This window comes from Gastrolobium bilobum, unplaced genomic scaffold (assembly GCF_033153095.1).
Source record: "Gastrolobium bilobum isolate Gb01-03AN ecotype WA unplaced genomic scaffold, APGP_CSIRO_Gbil_v1 utg9367, whole genome shotgun sequence".
NCBI classification, from domain to species: Eukaryota; Viridiplantae; Streptophyta; class Magnoliopsida; order Fabales; family Fabaceae; genus Gastrolobium; species Gastrolobium bilobum.
Genome location: NW_026897500.1, coordinates 151,237 through 172,071, shown reverse-complemented (window position 1 = coordinate 172,071; position 20,835 = coordinate 151,237). Strand labels below are relative to the sequence as shown.

The window sequence follows — 20,835 nt, the reverse complement described above, 5'->3', positions numbered from 1 at the left end:
CCTGCTGAGATTACACTCAAATGCTTCAAGTCTTCCATGGGAGTTGAGATTGTCGTTAGTTAGACAACCTGTCGGAAAATAATGTCGAAGGACCGTGGTAGGTCGCTCTAGTAGGGAACATGGTTGGTCGTTTTAACCAGATCATGGTCGCTCTAGCAGGAACCGTGATAGGCTCTAGCCATGATCGTGCTTGGTCACTCTTGTCATGATCATGCTTGGTCGCTCTTGTCGGGATCATGCTTGGTCGGTCGCTCTTACTCTCGAGCATATCAGGCCAGCTTTCCTTAGGTGAGGATGTTCTTATCAGATTGCCTTAAACTTATGTGTGATTGGTCTTAGGGGTTGTGCTGCTTTTTAGGATTGCGACCGCGAGTATCCCTCTTATTGCTTTGGACCTTGCTGGCTAATCGGGTCATGGGAAGGTGCTTATGAGCATATTTGTAGTAAGCGTGTTGCAATACATGTGTTATATTAGACCTGTTGGAAAATAATGTCGAAGGACATGTTGTTAGGTGTAAATTGAAATAGGGGAACATGTTACCTGAGGCTGGTCGTATGTACTCTTGGTGTTGGCCAAAAGTTTCGAATATAATCCATCCCAAAAGATTAATTGAACTGATTCCATATTCCTCAATGTGATATCTTATCATTGTTAAGTGACCATTATGTAGCTGGTATACAAAGATTACTCGACTTGGATGGCAAGCGAGATGATTGTGTAGAACATATGTGTAATTAGGCAACTAGCTTTGCTAAAATGCTGGTCAATCTTGCCACCATCATGCTGACCTGTTGTAGAAGAATTGAATGCAAGCTTACCCATGCATGAAATATATCATCCAATGCAGTGGCGGACCCAGGAATTTTTCCCGAGGGGGGCTAAAAATTAAACATTTGTTTCTCTCTTCAAACATTATTAGATATATATAGCTGTAGCTTCTTTAAATGTACACACATGTATCAGATACTTTCCTATACAGTTTGTTACAGATCTGTTAGGTATTAGCTGTCAATTAGTTAGATCATCAGTCTATATATATATATATTGATAGAGTGCACACTGTAGATTCAGATTACATAATACAATTCATACATTCTCTCTCTTCTCTCTCTCTTTCTCTCATCTATGGATTCTCTCAAGAACTCAAACATGGTATCAGAGCTCTCTTTCTGAGGGCCTGATCCATCTTTGTGCTCCACTATGTCTTCCGCATCGAACAACAACAACACTTCAACAGAAAATAGCGTTCCAGCATCTTCTAGGTCGAACAAAGATTCAACACAAATGGAGAATCGTTCACCACTTCTATTCAATCATCAAATCACTGTGAAGCTAACTGAAAACAACTATCTGTTCTGGAATCAAATAGTCGAACCTATTATCACTTCACACCAACTTCATCGTCACTTAGTGAATCCAAAGATTCCAGTGCAGTTTGCTTCTGATGTAGATCGCGAGAACGAGATCCAGAATCCAGAGTATGCAATGGATTGCACAAGATTCAATGTTACTATCTTGGCTTCTGTCAACAATCTCAGAATCTGTTGTCAATGAGATTCTTGGAGTCAAATATGCTTACGAAGCTTGGGACATGATACACAAGCTCTTTCATGGATTGATGAAATCTAGATCTCGTCAACTACGCTCAGAACTAAGAACTATCAGAAAAGGTAACAGATCTGCTAAGGAATACTTGTCTCGAATCAAAAGCCTATGTGATTCATTGGAGGCTATAGGAAATCTGATCACAAATGAAGATAGAACAGATTACATACTGGAAGGTCTTCCAGTCGAGTACAATGCCTTTGTAACAACTGTTCATGGAAGAGAAAATCCTTACTCCGTTGAGGATCTTGGTATAGAGTTGATGACACATGAACAAATGCTGTTGAAATAGAGTGAATCTCTTCTTGACTCTGTCACTGTGAATGTGACTCAAAAATAGAGCAACACTGCTGAAACAACTCCTATGTTTGCCCCTGTTTTAGCGAATCAAGAACAGAGCATTGGTAAGGCTTCTGAACAGTTTGGTTTTGTTAATACTCTTCGTTCTAATGACTTCAATTGAGGATGAGGACGATATATTGGAAGAAATAATAGAGGTAGAGGCCGTGGGAATAGACAAAACGTTCATTGTCAGCTCTGTTACAAATATGGTCATGATGGTGAGATCTTGCTGGCATCGTTTTGATGAAGACTTCACACCCACACTTCCACCTCCACAGAGTTCATCAACCGGTCAATTCTTTGCTCAAAATCAGACTCCACAAGTCCAGCAGCGAAGTTATCAGTATGTTCGACCTGATTATCAGTATGTTCGTCCAGTTAATTCTGTACCTCAAGCTATGATGACTGTACAGCCAGGATTGCTTCCAACACCAGTCTCCTCTCCAGCTATTAAGTGGTATCCAGACTCAGGTGCTTCTCATCATGTCACTGCAAACCCAATGAACTTGATTCAGAGTCAACAACTAAGTGGTTCTGATCAGGTCATCATTGTAATGGCCAAGGTTTGAACATTAAAGCAATTGGATCTTCAAGTTTTCTGTCACCTTCTGATTCTGATACAAGTTTGCATCTTAAATACCTTTTGTTAGTTCCTTCCATTATGAAAAACCTTATGAGTGTCAGTCAATTTGCCAAAGACAATTGTGTTTACTTTGAATTTCATCCCAATGTTTGTTTTGTCAAATCACAGGTATCTCATAACATCCTTCTTCGAGGAGTGCTTGGAGATGATGGTCTGTATAAGTTCTCAGACATCTCTCTTCCTTTGAAATCTGCTTGCACTTTGACATCCACACCTTCTAGCTCAGACAACATCGTTTCTGGTGCTATTTCACAATGTAATCCTGCTCATAGTGTCAATAAAACTGTAAATCACATTGTTCAGTCTTGTAATAGTGATAGACAATCATGTATGCCTTCTGATTCTACATTTTTCTTATGGCATTGTCGTCTAGGGCATCCTAATCATGTAACCTTGACAAAGGTACTTCACTCTTGTAATATTCCAGCTTCAAATAAAATTGTCAGTGAATTTTGTTCATCTTGTTGTCTTGGTAAGGCACATAGACTCTCCTCATATCCCTCTCTGTCCGAATATGATACCCCATTTGCTCTACTTTATTGTGATCTTTGGGGACCAGTTCCTTTTACTTCAACCATGGGATACACTTATTACCTGTCAATTGTTGACGCCCATACCAGATACACTTGGATTTATTTACTGAAATAAAAATCTGATGTTTTTCCTACATTTAAACAATTTCACTCTTTGATAACAACTCAGTTTTAGCTACCTATTAAGGCTTTACAAACAGATTGGGGTGGGGAATTCAGATCCTTTTCTGATTATCTTAAACTCAATGGCATTATTCATAGAGTTTCATGCCCACACACTCATCACCAAAATGGCGTTGTTGAACGAAAAACATCGTCATATTGTTAAAACGGGACTGACATTACTGTCTCATGCTTCCTTACCACTGAAATTTTGGGATTATGCCTTTCTTTCAGCCGTGTACTTAATAAACAGATTGCCACTGCTTCTTTACATTTTGATGTTCCTTACACAAAATTGTTTAATCAAAAGCCCAACTATCAGTTTCTTAAAACCTTCGGGTGTGCATGTTTTCCATTTTTGAGACCTTATAATAGATACAAACTTGAGTTTCGTTCTCAAGAATGCTTGTTCCTTGGCTACTCCACAAATCACAAAGGTTATATTTGTTTAAGTAGAGAGGGCAGAGTCTATATCTCCAAGGATGTTTTATTCAATGAATATAAATTTCCTTATCATTCTTGGACTGACACCAGAATTAGTCCCACTCCTCCAATCCTTCCTGTTTCTGCTCACATTCCTCTTGTGTCTCCTCCTTCCTCTACTCCCACTACTCACACTTTGTCTCCTGTACAGTCTAAATCACCATTGAGCTCTCCTTTGCAGTCCACCTCTCAATCTGTTTCCTCTTCTTCTTCTTCTTTTCACAGCCCTCTTCCTGCCCAAACAGTGCAGTCTTCTCCTGATCCCTCTTCCACTTCTTCTTCTTCCTCAGTTTCTGAATATATTCCCCCAAACTCCTTACCAATAATTCCACCTACACACTCTATTCAGACCAGATCTAAGACAACAGCCAGATCCATTGCTCTTCTTGCTCATATTGAACCATCTACTATGAAACAAGCTCTAACCAGTCCCCCTTGGCTTGAGGCCATGAAAGCTGAGCACAATGCCTTAATGACTAACAATACATGGACTCTTGTGTCTCTGCCTCCAAACAGGAATTCAATTGGCTGCAAATGGGTATTTAAGGTTAAAGAAAATCTTGATGGTTCAATGAATAAATACAAGGCTAGACTTGTGGCTAAGGACTTTCATCAAAAAGAAGGTTTTGACTACAATGAAACCTTTTCACCTGTAGTCAGACCTGTCACCATTCGAATAATGCTCACTCTTGCTCTCACTCACTCCTGGTCAATTAGGCAGCTGGATATTAATAATGCTTTTCTCAATGGTGACTTACAAGAAGATGTCTACATGTCACAGCCCCCTGGATTTGAAAATTCTAATAAGATCTTAGTTTGCAAGCTCAATAAGGCATTATATGGCCTTAAACAGGCTCCTAGAGCATGGTTTGACAAGCTTAAGGGTGCTTTAATTCAGTTTGGATTCCGGGAAAGCTGTTGTGACCCTTCCTTGTTCATTTCCAAAACATCTTCTCACTGCACTTACATCCTTGTATATGTGGATGATATCATTGTGACTGGTACTAATGCTTCTTATATTCAGCAACTGATTCAGCAACTTCATTCTCGGTTTGCACTAAAAGATCTTGACAATCTTGATTACTTTCTCGGTGTTGAGGTGAAGCTTCATATTTCTGGTGGCTTGGTGCTGTCCCAGTCTAAATATCTACGTGATTTACTCACTCGGGCTGATATGTTTGATGCTAAAGGAATTTCTTCTCCCATGTCTTCTCATTGTAAGCTCTCAAGGTTTGGATCACACTATTTTTCAGATCCTCTTCTCTACAGGTCAATTGTGGGTGCTCTTCAGTATGCCACCATCACTCGCCCTGAAATTAGTTATGTTGTCAATAAGGTTTGCCAATTTATGGGACAGCCTTTGGATGACCACTGGAAAATTGTGAAGAGAATTTTAAGATACTTAAAAGGGACTCTTACCTTCGGCCTTGTTCTTCAAAAGGAAAATCCCCAGCTTCCCTTTACTCTCACTGCTTACTGTGATGCAGATTAGGCAAGTGACCCTGATGACAGGCGTTCCACTTCAGATGCAGCCCTCTTCTTGGGTCCTAATCTTGTCTCTTGGTGGTCCAAGAAGCAAACTCTTGTAGCAAGGTCCACAACTGAAGCTGAATATAGAAGTTTAGCACTTACTTGTGTTGAAATCTTGTGGATTAAGTCTCTTCTTTGTGAATTACAAGTCTCCTTTGATACTCCCCATGTCTTCTGTGATAACCTTAGCATAGTGGCTCTCTCCCATAATCCTGTTCTGCATGCCCGCACAAAGCACATAGAACTGGATATCTTTTTTGTTCAAGAGAAAGTGCTTGCACATGAGATTATTGTGCATCATATTCCTGCCTCAGATCAGCTGGCAGATACTTTGACAAAGCCTCTTCCTTCTGGACATTTTACAAATCTAAGAGCCAAACTCAGAGTTCTTGATTTAGTGACTCAAGATCCCTGAGTTTGCGGGGGTGTATTAGATATATATGGTTGTAGCTTCTTTAAATGTACCCGCATGTATCAGATACTTTCCTATACAGTTTGTTACAGATCTGTTAGGTGTTAGCTGTCAATTAGTTAGATCATCACTCTATATATATATATATATTGATAGAGTGCACACTGTAGATTCAGATTACATAATACAATTTATACATTCTCTCTCTTCTCTCTCTCTCTCTCTTTCTCTCATCTATAGATTCTCTCAAGAACTCAAACAAACATAATATATGGGAGGCCAAAATACGAAAAATTAAATATTTGTACATGTTTGGATTATCTCTTTTTTAAGCTAGAAGCTACTTATAAGCATAAGCTAGGCCAAATAGGTTTTGAGAAAAAAAATTATAATGAAAAGCTCTTTTTTTAAGCTCTTCTCTATTTTTCTTGAATTGTGTGCTTTTTTTTAAATGAAGAGTTATAAAGATAGATGGAGAGATAATTTTCTTGAAATATGTGCTTTTAAGCTAAAAAATTTATGTAATTATCGAGCAGCTTTTAACTTTTTTTTAGCTTTAGCTTATAAGTAGTTTCTAGCTTAAAATTAAAAGGATCCAAACAGGCTTTTAGTGTAATTTGTAAAAAAAAATTGTAAACAAATATTTCCTTATAATTTAATACTAATTCCATATGCTAATTGTTACCACCAAGTCTGTGCCAACAAACAAGTGCCATGTAGCTAAAAGAATTTGAACTAAGAGAAACCATGTAGTTCTATTGGTGGTCACTGATACTCCCAACACTGTGATGTAATCTTAATTCTAATCATGGTACTGCATTTTTTCTCATTCTTTTTTTGTTTGTTTTATTTGGTTAACTTTACTGGAGGAAGAAAAAATACACTCAGAGTTAGAGAAATTTCAATAGATATAGGACCTGAAAATACAAAGAAGCTCTATAAACTTTGCGGTGGGAGAAAACTACTTCCATTAATGAAGAGGAAAAATGGATATTTTTTGCGTTATACATATGTTAAAAAAATTCTTCAAATTTGGGGGAGGGGGCGCCAACCCTAGCACCCCTGGGTCCGCCCCTGATCCAATGTTAAGATGAATTTTTCTAATCCGGGGTGTTACTTCCCTTCAAATAAATTTGTTATACTTAATAACCAAGACATCTACTCTCATTGCAAAATGGAATGGATGGGCTCTACCATCGATGATATTGGCTTCCATATCCATCAATCATATTTTTGGTGCTTGAATTTTTGCAGATAAGCCAAGGTAACCACTTCGTGATAATAGTTCACGACATGCCTTAGGAAAGGAACATGGGTTCATGGAATATGTATATTGAAGGACTTGATTCCTAAGTCAATGCACGCTTTTCTGTTCATTCCAACGTAGCTTGGCAAGTCCTTTGTGATGAAACTCCTTTGATGCAAATTTCTTTAAACTCGAAGCATCACCACCTCTCAGGGAGACATTGTGCTTTACATAGCTTCTAAGATGGTGGATTAGGTACTCGTCCCTGATGATATTGATGAGGTTGCTTTCTTATACACGAACCTACCGTATTAGGGTTTGGTGGTGATAGCGATGTTGTTGCGATAATTTCTAGTGGCTTTGTGTTGCGCTATGTGTTCACCATGATCGGATAGAAATCGAAGTTTATCCATTCTCCTAAATGACGTCAATGTTCGACCCGGGGGATCAGAATGTCTGACCAAAGGTTGGCAATTGTATCTTCGATCAATATGCTCGCGGGAGTTTATGGAAGAGATACTGCATGAGTCAAAGATCATTGTGCATTATAAGAGACACCATATAGCCAACGGTATGTGGTGCATACACAGTGACAGCCAAGAGAGCATAGGTTCAAAGAGTGTTTAATCCTTCATTTATATGAGAAGTTATCTATAGGTGTACAGTACTGATAGAAGTGAGATTGTTGGGGGATATGGTAAGTAGTTTTATTGCTTATCTCTTAGGTATAAGATTGGGAACCATATCCTTATCTCCTTAGCTTGTCCACTTATCTTAGTGTTACTTCTAGAAACTATGAGGCTATTGGATGAGTCCGAAATAGAAACATTAAAAAAATATATAAATAAAGATAATAGAAGAATAAACAAATGAAAAGGCAATATAAAAAGAGATGATTTAATTACAGTAATTAAAAACAAGTTTTGTTAGTCTTCTTTTACATAAGATAATTATCTTATGTTGTACAGAGAAAATGGGTGGGTTCCACAATTACAAGAAAAAAAATGTGGGATACAAAAATTGAAGTGAAAAAACATGAGAGAAGTTATCTTATGTGAAAGGTGGGTAATATTTCTCTTAAAAATATGCTTGGATGCTTCTTAACAAAAAATAGAAAGAACGAAACAAATGTGAGAAGTTTAATAATCTCAGTAACTAAAAAAATAAGAGAGAGAGAGAAAAAAACTTTTATCGAGAAAAAAAAAACTTGATTGTATGAATAATGTAATTGATTTATGGGAAAAAAATGTTTGTCATTTTAAATGACATCACTTATATTATTTTACTCTTACAAAGAAGTGAGACCTACACCTTTATTTTTTTGTCCACTCTCTTTCGTTTTATCTATCTCTTTCTCTTACTTAAAATGATATAACTTTATATCTTTTAAAATAATACACTTATTCCTTGATTTATATTGGAAACGCCATAATTGAAAAGTAAAGAAAGAGACGAGGGTGTACCCAAAAAGAAAATAAAGAAACGGGTAGGTAAAATATAAATAACAAATATCAAAAAGTGATTGAGTTATAATTAAATATTTAATATTAATAAAAAATAAAAATAAATACATTATTAAAATAAATATAATAATTATGTAAAATATAAATACTATTATTAAATTTTAATGTGTAAATTCCTTTTTTTTAAAAATCCTTCAAATAAAGAGTTATTTGCCGTGATCATTCAGTTCACATTGAATGTACTAAAACTGACAAGCTATGTCTATATCTGATTTCCTCACTAAAAGAAAACAAAAGTCAAACAATACTTATTTGATATTTATAAAATAATATAAAATTGTGAATACTAGTGACGTGGTTATTTTATAATATAAATATTCTTGCTCGCAGGGATGGGACCCTGCTCTGTAAACGGACTTTTACTCGTACTTGTTTTGTAAAGATACTGCACGGACAAGAATTTGGAATTTGGAATTTGAATAATGTTTTTTGTGTGCAGAGATAATTGTGAATTATCTAAAAAAATTAAAAAAAATTCGACATTGCGACAAGTTGTATAATTCAATGTTTTTAAATTTTATTTTTACTGATTTGAACATAGTTTTGGAAATTTGTTACTGGCTACACAACTGATCCGATTATCTCATCATATGATCAGAAATCCTGGTCACATTAGGAACACCGATCATTTTGTCACACTTGGTAAAAAAATTTATCAGACTCCCACATTAACAGTAAATTTGTCAAAATGTCTCGCAGCATATTTCGCTACACTGTGTAGCGAAATATGTTTGCAAGTAATTCGCCACACAGTGTAGCGAAATATGTCATGTCAGGATGCACAGTCAGCAAAAAATGACACGTGTTAAGCAGGTAGAAATTCGCTACACTGTGTAGCGAATTATGCTTGAATTCTGCCTGCTTGACACATGTCATTTTTGCTGACTGTGCAGCCTGACATGACATATTTCGTTATACTATGTAGCGAATTACTTGTAAACATATTTCGCTACACAGTGTAGCGAAATATACCGCGTGGCATTTTGGCAAAATTTACTGTTGGCGTGACAGTTTGGTAAATTTTTTTGCCAAACGTGATAAAATGGTCACTGTTCCCATAAGATAGGCAACCAGTCACTGTATAACCCAGTTTTACATTATCTTTTTGTAGTGGTCATTGATTCAGTAAAGATATTCATTTATGATTTATGATTTATTAATTTAACTGTATCAAGTTAAAATTAAATTTCTAATATATATATATATATATATATATATATATAATATATTATTTAGGGAGTAATCTATTTTAGGTTATAAATTTTATTTCCTACACACTCATAAAATTACATGAGGCTCATCTTTTTTTTCTCTCTTCTCCTCATATAGCTCCACATGGGTCCTACACACTTTATGTGTACGTAGGAGCTATGAAGCACTGACACTTCAAAAATTCTGACTTGTCATGTCCGACACTTTCCGACACTCACCGATACTTCGACACTTTCCGACACTCTAATACTCGTTGCAAAGACTCAAAAAAAGTTCAAAGGTTACGTTGCATTTTGAGTTCCAACTCTTAGATTCGTTAGATTACGATTATGATTTTATTGAGTTTAATATAAACATTTGGGATATATTATGTTTCTTTGCAAAATTGATAGGTATTATAAGTTTATCTTTAGTTTTTTGTTAAACTATTTAATATTATATATAATATATACTACATAAATTAAATATATTATATAATATCAAAACGTGCCTTAACGTGTCGAAGTTTAACATTTTTTAGAATTAACATGTCGGAGTGTCGTGTCGTATCCCATGTCCTGTGTCGGTGCAACATAACGTAGGAGATAAAATTATTTCCTAAAAAATGAAAAAAATTAAATTTCTAATATATATATATATATATATAAGATTAATATTTTTTATGTTGTACGAGATAAAATTATTTCCTACACACACATAAAAAAATATGGGCCCCATGTGAGAATGTGTGAAGAGATGAGAGAGAAAAAAGAACATGAGCCTCATATACTTTTATGTGTGTGAAGGAGATAATTTCATCTCCTACAACATAAGAGATAATAAGCTTCTATAGTTTATTATCTCTTATGTTATAAGAGATGAAATTATCTTCTACACATACATAAAAATATATGGAGCTCTTTACCTATATATATATATATATATATATATATATATATATATATATATATATATATATATATATGATTTTGATATTTTTTATATTGTAAGAGATAAAATTATTTCTTATAAATGCACAAAAATATTTGGAACCCATATAGACCATGTGAAAAAAAAAGAAAAAAAGAAAATATGAGCTCCATATATATATATATATATATATATATATATATATATATATATATATATATATATATATATATATATATTTTCTTTACACATATGTAAGAATAAAAATTTTATATTCCAATTAGTCATTAATAAAAATTTAAATTTTTAAATGTAAGTGAAATCAACCGTCAAGATTCAAAGGAATGCTTTGATCATTCCTAAATCATTGGCTTTTGGCCTCTTGATAATGAATTTAGACAAATTATCCATTTAATTTTTCGACAAATTATTTATCAATATAATCCAATGAAATACTTACGAATGTGCATATTTAAGTTGTGCATCACCTCATGTGTAACCTGTCTATTACGTGTCGCGCTATGCAAGACATGCATGATGTGCGCAACTTAAATGCGTACTGCCATAATTCGCGTCTTGTAACGCTGATTTTTGCATAAGTCGCACATGAAGGTAATGCGCGACTTAAACGCACACATTTTCTATATGTATTTCACTTTCATTAAATTAATAAATAGTTTATCAAAAGAATTAATCTGATAAAATATTTGTATTTTTGCATCAAAAAGCTTTAAGCTAGAGAGATTGAAAAATAACTTATAGGTATTTGACTTCAAGCCATTTAATGAAGACAGTGGCGGACGCAGGAAAAGTAATTCATGTCCGCACATTTAGTGGTGGTGGTTCTGCGGCAGCGCCCCCGAAATTTTTTTTTTATATAACTTTCACGTGGAGGAGTTGACTTATCAGTGCAGGAACCTTTCCCATCAAAACCAACTTACCCTGATTTGTCATAAGTAGCCCAATGATTTTGCAGACAAATACTTAGTAACCCCTAACTAAGAATGTTGAAAAAAAAAGAAAAACATATAGGGTGAATAGCAATTCTAGGCAGATAGAGACATAAACTAATAAAAAATGATGTATAAATTAAATGTTACCAGTGAAGCAAGTATGACAGTGAATAACACATGGTAAAAACTATAGAATAAATTATCTCTTTCTCTACCTGACAAGCATGATGTTTGAGCCTTTTCTTCTGGCATTTTATTTGAGCATACGAAGAATAAAAATCAAGTCATCCTATCTCTTCAATTACTACCTGAAAAACAGTATACATAAGAATTACTGACATTTAATCTCAACACAAAAAGGTATTTAACATCTGCATTGGCAAAATTAATAGTGACTAACCTCTATGAAAAGCTGGTACACTGAGATGGAGGAAAATGCAAATAAATCCCAAAGTGGCCAAACCACCTAATTGAATTTTTAAATGCGTTAAAAAACAAAAGAATATAAACAAGAAAAGAAAAAAAATATCAACTTAATATAAAAACAATTCCCAAGAGTTAACTAAGCTATTACAATAGAATGATCACAAAAGCATTCTGCGATTCTTCATTGCTTGAAAATATTGCATTATATCTTGATCATCAATCTTATCAAATATATCACGTTCAACATAAGTTAGCATGCATGCGTTAAACCAATCATCACTTATCCGATTGCGCAATTTATCCTTAACAAAAGTCATTGCAGAAAAACTCGCTCAACACTAGCAGAAGGAGTGCCAACTTTATAAAAAAAAATAGACCAATGGATAAACAATCTCCTTTCTCTTCTCAACCATCTTCAAAGCAAGTTCAGAAATTCTTTTCCAATTGACAAAATCAGAATCAGCTCTTACATCAACAATAAAATTACTCAGACTTGAAGAAAGAAAAGGAATATCTGCAAGCTCATCAAAATCCAAAGGATAAAATCTGGCAAACTCAATCAACTTTTCTTTGTTAAAAGTAGCAAATGAATCACGGGGATCAAGACAACTCAAACACTCAAGCAACTTGGTATTGACATTATCAAATCGATCACCCAACTCTTGAACCTGAGTATCTATCACTCTATTAAATAACTCCACCTTAAAGTAGTGCAAGAATGTGAATGATTCCAATCTCCGTCTCGATCTCCCTTTAGGACAATAAACATCTTCCATATTTGGAATGTCAATATCATATTTATTGGCAAATATGTTTGTTTCTTGAAGCAATTCATCAAAATCATTATCTCTCACCTCTTGTAAGCGAGACTTGACTACCTTCACTAAACCAATTGCATTTAAAAGGTCTTGATCTTTTCTTTGTAGTGCTTGAGAAAACTCATAAGAAATCCTCAAGATAAGTTGCATAAGATGCAACAAGAATGCAAACTCAAAATCCTCCATGGCATACAAAATGCAACCTGCATCAGTTCTTGCAGCATCATTCTTAGGCTCGTATTCAATAATCTTCATCAAGGAAATTATTGGAGAATATAATGAGATTACACTTGTAACTGTACAAAAATGGGAACCCCAACGAGTGTCTCCAGGTCGCTTTAAGGTTGTCTCTTGATTCAAACCTTTACCAGTTAGTATTTCACCGCGAGCAATTCTTTCAACTATTTGCTTATATTGATTCATTAGAAGAATTTCTTTCCGCTTGCATGAACCCCCCACAACGGTAGCCATCTTTTGAAGCATGTCAAAAAATTCTTGAATCTTCTTATAATGTTTTGCAACCTTCACAAGTGCCAATTGTAACTGATGAGCAAAACAATGAATGTAGAATGCAGATTTGTTGTCTGCCAAAATCAAACTCTTAAGCCCTTTGAATTCACCTCGCATATTACTAGCACCATCATAGTCTTGACCACGACATTTAGACAAACTTAAACCGAGTTTAGAAAACAACCCATCAATCGCAGCTTTTAGTGATTGTGCAGTAGTATCTGAAACATGAATTATGCCAATAAAACATTCAACAATGGACCCCTTTAGGTTTACATATCGAAGTACAACTGCCATTTGTTCTTTAATTGCAATATTACGAGCTTCATCAACTAGAAACGAAATGTAATCATCGCTGAGATCACTAATTATTTCTTTAACAGTCAAATCAGCACAAGCTTGAGCAAGATCTTTCTGAATTTTTGGTGAAGTCAATTTGTGATTATCGGGGGAATTTTGCAAGACCACATGAATCATCTCTTTATTTGGCTTAGTATAACACTTTAGAGTTTCAAGAAATAAACCTTGCTGATTTGAACTTTCAGATTCATCATGTCCCCGAAAAGGCTGACCATTTCGTAGTAGGTATCTAGCACAATCTAAAGAAGCTTTCAGCCGAATACGATAATCAATTCTTTGTTGCTCAAAAATATTTGAAAAGGCAATATCAATATGTTGTTTTTGCTTCATCAAATCTTGACCAGCTTGATAAAATCTATTATGAACACTCCTATGATCTCCAACATGAACTTTGATTTTGTCCTTCTTCTGCCAATTTTTGAACCCCACACTAACAAATGCTTCAAGCGTCGAACCACTACCTCCAACCTCCATATCAAATAGATAACAATACAAGCAATAACATGCATCTTGTGATACACTATACTCCAACCAAGAACCAAATTCTTCATACCACTTAGGATTGAATCTACGCATTTTTCCATACATTTCCATTTGAGGGAATGATTTAAGAATTGGTTGAGTTGGCCCTTTGAGCAAATAATCTCTCCGAATATCTGCTCTCTCTATAGGATTTGGTGTCATTGAATAAATTGAAGGTCTTTTTCCCGGATCCGCTTCAAGATTTTCTATATTAACTTTTGCTTGAGTTGGTGATTGAAAACTTTGAAATTGAGATGCTTGTGGAGGTACATTTTGTCTTTGATCTTGAGGAGAATTTTCCACAATTGAAACATTTTGTCTCTGAGGTTGATAGGATTCTTGGGCAATTGGAACTGAAATACTATTTTAAACTTGTTCCCTTTGAGATCTGGGTTCTGTATTTGTGGGTTTTAGACGTTTGAAATAAGATTGTATCCCTGACAAATCATAATTTGTAATTAAATCAATTATACTCAAGATGTTAGTGAAACAATTACAATTGTAACAAATAAATAAATATAGAAAATTACCTTTCATTGAGACTTGTCGAATAATGCTGGAAAATGAATCTTAGATCAGGCTTGCTTCCCGAATAATGTTTACATCTCACAGATCTTTTGTAGACACACTAATAACACCTAAAGCAATAATCTTCAGCTATGAGACAACTCTTGATTATGATAAATGATATTGATACTTCATAACATAGTCATTGGAAATGTCCGTACCAGAGGTTAACCTATAACATAGATGATATTGATACTTCGTAACATAGTCATTGGAAAATGTATATTTTATTATAAAACAATATTATGTACTAGCTGTTTTCTTTTGATATTTAAGCATAATTCTTCAAATTCATAAGTTGAAATTTTAAATTAAGGTATTTCATGGAAGGCCAAAATAAAAAAATAAATAATCATCAATTACTTCATCTTTGTCCAATGTTTTTTTTGTTGTTGCAAGTCTTTCCACCTTTACAATCTATTTATGACTTTGTATAGAATTACATTAACAAGTATAAAAAAAAATTACATTAACAAAATAAGAGACACATCCATGGAAAATAAGACAAGCAGTTACCTCTGGTGAAAAAAAGTTCCATTTTATTAGAATCCAAACACATAATAAAATGGGATGTACTTTTTTCCTAAAAAAAAAAAAAAAAAACTTTCGGGCAAAAATAATCCATCTAAACTAGCCCTAAATTCATGAGTGAAAAGAAGCTACGATCTCAACATCCAAAACTAAGGAAAATTATTTTCTATAAACCATCATCAAATCATGCTTACAATTGGGGGCGTCATGTACTTGATCTCAATCTGAACCCAAGAACAATATCTGCATAATATAATATAAAAAAGTTACTTACTGATTTATCGTTACAATTACAGATCCATTTGATTATCGTATATATCAATAAAATCAAGACCAAAATGGGCTTAAGTCTCTAACAAGTTTAAATTAAAACCCAAATGGTTATTCAGTAGTGTAAATTATCTTAATATGGAAATAACTGGGTTATTTTTCTTAACAGTACCACTAGTACCCTGCTAAGGCATTACTCCTTCACTCACACGTATAGTGAACACAAAAATACAAATTTCAAATTTAAATGTTCTTGAAAACTCATTATTGGAACTGAAATTATATTTTTTATATTTTGCATCAGCCTTTCAGCTAGTAAAAGGAGATTTACCTGGGAATTGATTTTTTCAAGTCTAAGCAATGTTTCCATTTCTTCCCACAACATATCCAACTCCTTATCAGACTCCGATTTTTCCACCACCGGTTCAGGCTTCTTAAAGCCCAACCAATTTTTCAGAGGTAACTACTTGTCTTATTTTCCTCTAATAGCAAGAAATAGCAAGAGAAAAAAATAAAATAAAGAAGATAAATAGACTACAAAAATGGAAAATATCACAAATCAAGCATATACCTCTGATATTCTTATGCGCACAAGGTGGTAAACCAAGCAGGGCAGCTAAGCAAGCATCAGAGACAGAGAGAAACTGAGAGAAAGAAGCTGAGAAGAAGGGGAAAAGGTGAGAAGGAGGCAAAAGGTAGCGTGTGGTGGAGGCTGTTGTAAAATTCTGATATTGATGTTTCCCTTGATCCATTATCTCAATCAATAAAATTCTCAGCAGCAGAGAGACAGAGAGTGGGGAGGTAGCGTGTGGAGGCTATTGTAAAATTTAAATTTTTTTTAAGAAATTTTTTTGCAAATCTTCCTGTCTGCAAGTGCGGACACGTGCGTCAATGTGGGTCCGCCCTGAATGAAGACACGGAGCTCATTAGTATTATCATATTATGGACAAGAAATTTCAAATTATTCTACTCCTTAAGTTTTGGGGCATAGATATTTAAGTGAGCTTGTTTTACCTTTCATAACTCACCACCTCACAAGCGCCATTCAAGCTAGCTATCATGGCCTGTTAAGTTTTTAATGACAAAAAAGTTTAATATAAATATCAAGCATTAATACTGATTTATAATTTTTATATTTTAGAGGATTTTTTATTGAATTTTTAGCAAAATCTTCCCTAAAATATCCAAAAATAACATAAGTATATGTGAAGCAAACGAAATAATATCCAAGCAAAATCAATTCCTTACACAGGCTAAACAGTTCAAAGTCAACCACAAAAGTTCAACCTGTAAACTTAGGAGAGCCGCTACTAAATTTATTTATAGATTATAACCAAAAATTAATATAAGGAAAATGAATGATAACTCTCCATTAATGAAGCCTCATCAAAAATCCAGAATTGAGATCTAACGGTGTTGTTTGGTTCAACAAAAGTCTTGAAATAGCTTAGAAAGAAAATGAGTTACTACTTATTGAATAGACAACGAAAAATGTAACATGATAGACACAACATTAGTGACAAAAGGTAAGACATAACGAGGGAAACATCATATTGTATGAGTCATATAGAAGTCTATCAGCATTTAATAGCCCAACTCAGACATTTAATATGCTACATTAGGTACCATCAGCAAGCCCGTGAGCAATCGCAGGTTGAACATGGTAACTGTTACGATATGATGGATCGTGAATGTCCAATCAGAGATTGGTAATTTAATATTGGATCTGTTTTCCCTCTCTCAGGTACCTATAGGAGAGGTACTCTAAAGATAAGCGGATCATTGTGCACTATAATATAACGACATAGTCAAGGCATGAGGTGTGTGCACAGTGACAAGCTAAGAGAGAGGGTTTAGAGTGTGTGTAACTTATTGGTTTAACCTCTTATTTATAGATGGGTTACCTGGCATGAGTGAACTTTTGGGCCTCTCAGGAGCATTGGGGATCCAATTGTTGATCCATTGCTGTCGTAGTAGGATTAGCATAAGTAAGAAATATTTTCTTAATTCCATCTTAGCTGTTAGCCCTATTTGGGCCTTCTAGAATGTAGGCCTTTGTCAGGTCCATAACAGTTGCGGTAGTTTGGTTGTCCAAGCTGCCGGGGTGAATTGTCTTGCCTTTTGTTTCAGGTTTTCTGCTGAGCTGAGAGCGTTTGAGTTATTGTAAACTTTTTGCATATATGTTCCTTACATCTCAGGCTTTTAAACCGGGGTCCTCATTGCCCCTTATCTCGGCGGGTTGATCATAAACCATGGAAAACATTTCATGTATTTCTATACCAAGTTTGGGATGAGCTTGAGTGGTTGGGATCCAACTGGCGAGTTGCCCCCAATCATCATTCCATATACACACGTCCTGAGCTTGTAGCTTTCTTCTAGAACCGGGAAGGATTTTCCCTTGTTAACTATGTGGGCGGGTTATGCATGAACCCGACAAGATATTCTGCATGTGTACTTGGGTAACGAATGTGCTTGAGTAGTTGGGATCCAATTGGTGAGTTCCCCCAAGCATCATTCGTATAACCCGGATAAGAGTTGTCGTATACTTGCATGTAATATCAGTAATCTCTGCATTTGAATTTCAAGTTAGCAGTCGAATTCTTGCTTTGACTTGGCATATTCATTTAAGCACTTTTCTTTAGGTTGGAACTTTCCTTGGCCGACTTAATTGGGTCAGCAATTGCAGTTATTATCTCTGTCATTCATTCAGCCAGTTTTAGTGAACCGACTATTGAATATGTTGTTTCCGTATTTCTCCCTCAACCTTTTTTGGCTAAGGTGGTGCTTTGGTGAGGCAGTGTTTGCCTTCTTTCAACATCGAGCTCGGCTTCTCCTTCCTAAGCTTTCGCTTTGAGCCTAACTTCTTGCACTGAGGCTTTATTGATTTAGATTTAGCTTTTCAGCGTTAACTGAACAAAAGACCTAGCCAAGGTCCTTCATGCGGATTCCGCTTTTTGCTTTTAACCCAATTTTCTTAATTAGGTTTTTAAACTTGAGGCGTCATGGTGACTTGATCAAGGTCGTACCAATCTACCCCTTATTTTTCAAGCCTGATTTCATTTATCACAGCTTGTACACATGTTGTTTATTTTGACAACATTTAGGATTCAAAAGCGTCCTTCCGTTTTCCTATGCCTCGGCTAGAAACCACAGTCCTGCAGTGTGCTTTTTATTTTTAACCCGTTTTCTATCCAGGTTCTTGCACGTTGCTAGACATATATTTCCAATACCTTGGCTTTATAATATTTGACTCGTCCTCTTGCCAGAGTATCATTTTTTGACTTCGACTTATTTCTCCGGTTTGGCTTGTGAGCCATTTCAGGTTGGGGTGTGATCTTTTTTCCTGGATCCCATCTCTCCAAACCCTTCTTCATTTTATCGCGGGTTGGGGTGTGATCCTTTTTTCCAGGATCCCATCTCTCCAAACCTGTCTTTATTTTATCGCGGGTTGGGGTGTGATCCTTTTTTTTAGGATCTCATCTCTCCAAACCCGTCTTCATTTTATCGCCGATTGGGGTGTGATCCTTTTTCTAGGATCCCATCTCTCCAAATCCGTCTTCATTCTTTATCCCGAATTTTTATCCTGGGTCTTTATCTCGGATTGGGGCGTGATCTTTTTTTTCAAGACCACATCTCTCCAAATTCGGCAGTCTGGGTGTCCGAGGTTCCAGGGTGCATATCTGAAAGTTTTTCCCTTTGACCTCTTTGTCGAAGTTTTATTGATTCATTGGTCTATGTTCTGAATCCATGGATTCTTGTCGATCCGTGTTTTGAATTTATTTTTTCTTATTTTGTTCTTTCTTCGGTGTCGGGTTTTATGAGCCGGGTACCGTGTATGCTGTTTCAACATTCCTCCCTCAACTTTTTTGGTCGAGGTACATAGCTCGGACTTGTTGACCAGTCTTTTTGACTGTCATACCAAGATCTTGACTTATGAGGATGTTGCATTCCTATACTTGCCCCCCAGTCCGACAGTCGAGAAATCCGGGTTGTCGGGCTGTATTACTTTAATTCAAGCATCTTTATGTCGGAATACTGACTTGCTTTTGCAATTTGCCTTTTTTGCTGATTTGTGGATCTTTGAGATCCCTTTTTATTGATGTTGCAGGGTTTTGTTCCCGGTTCTCCGGATGTTTCGTTTGCAGAGTTGAATTTAGCCCAGTTTTATATACAGTAGCTTTATTCATTTGAGCTCGGCTTTGTCTGAATCTCGTTGTGATATTGTCTTCTGTTTCAACCCGGCTGTGCATACCGTGTCTTTTAGAGATTTTGACTTGATCAGAATCATTCACTTTTTTGAGTCCGGCTTGCATTGTCGTGACGTTCAGATGGAACAGGGTGAGACTCCCGCTGAATTCAGGGCCGGGATGCCTCTTACCCAGTTCTTACGCTTTTCATCCATTTCATGTCTTTGGATGATTTTTCCTTTATACTCGCATCTTGAGTTTTATGCCTCCCTGATAGCTTAGATATTCGAGGTTGAAACTTAGTCATTTTTCTAAGTATTCGAGGTTCATCAGATTCCAGAGTTGCCTGAAGTATTCGTTTAAATACTTCTAAGGACTTAACATTCTATTGATTTTGATAAACAAGCTTGTATCCTTGTTATCTAGGTTTGTAACTTAGTCATTTTTCTAAGAATATCAAACCTTACTCGAGTTGTTCCTCATCCGAGATGAGTTATTTTTACAACTTGAATAAATTCTTATTTTCGCAACTCGTGCATTTTACGAGTTCCGGTATATTGACCTGGCCGAGGTCAAAGCATTATATGGATTCTGCTTTTTGCCACTCTCTGTGATGCATGTTTATTTTAACTGAACGTTTTGTTAAGTCAGCGTTGGTGTAGGTGATCATTGTCGCCTTCAATCATGACCTGGGCTTTATAACCCGGTACTATCCAAGGTAAAGGAAGTATTGTCACATGTCCCACTTGGGTCTTTCGACCTTAGTACGGAGCATTTTGACTTGATCAGATTCAGCATGACAACTTGCGCTTGTATCTCAGATTTATGTTTGATGCATCAGAAACGCAAGGATCCATTTTTACGAAGGTATCTACTCGTTCCTTTGATTTACTTTAACCCGGATTCATATACCGTGGTTTCGTAATATTCAACTCGGCTTCTTGCCTGAGTTTCAATTTCAAAGGTGTCATGATGACTTGATTAGTGTCGCTTCAATCTGCCTTCTTGAATCTTAGTTTAGTTTGGATTACGGAAGCGTCCTCCCGTTTTCCCTGAACCAGGCTTGATGTCGTATGCATGCATGATTCTT

The 20,835-nt window shown here is 35.6% G+C and overlaps 1 protein-coding gene across 1 annotated transcript; it reads right to left on the bottom strand.

Annotated features, from left to right (window-relative positions):
- Nucleotides 1–11,838: 11,838 nt before the first annotated feature.
- LOC133307446 (uncharacterized) lies at nt 11,839–14,352 on the bottom strand. Its single transcript, XM_061507956.1, has 3 exons — nt 12,358–14,352; nt 11,955–12,020; nt 11,839–11,862 (listed from the first exon to the last, which is right to left on the bottom strand). Exons 1-3 carry the CDS (start codon nt 14,350–14,352, stop codon nt 11,839–11,841), a joined length of 2,085 nt encoding a protein of 694 aa, XP_061363940.1.
- Between the last annotated feature and the right edge of the window lie 6,483 nt (nt 14,353–20,835).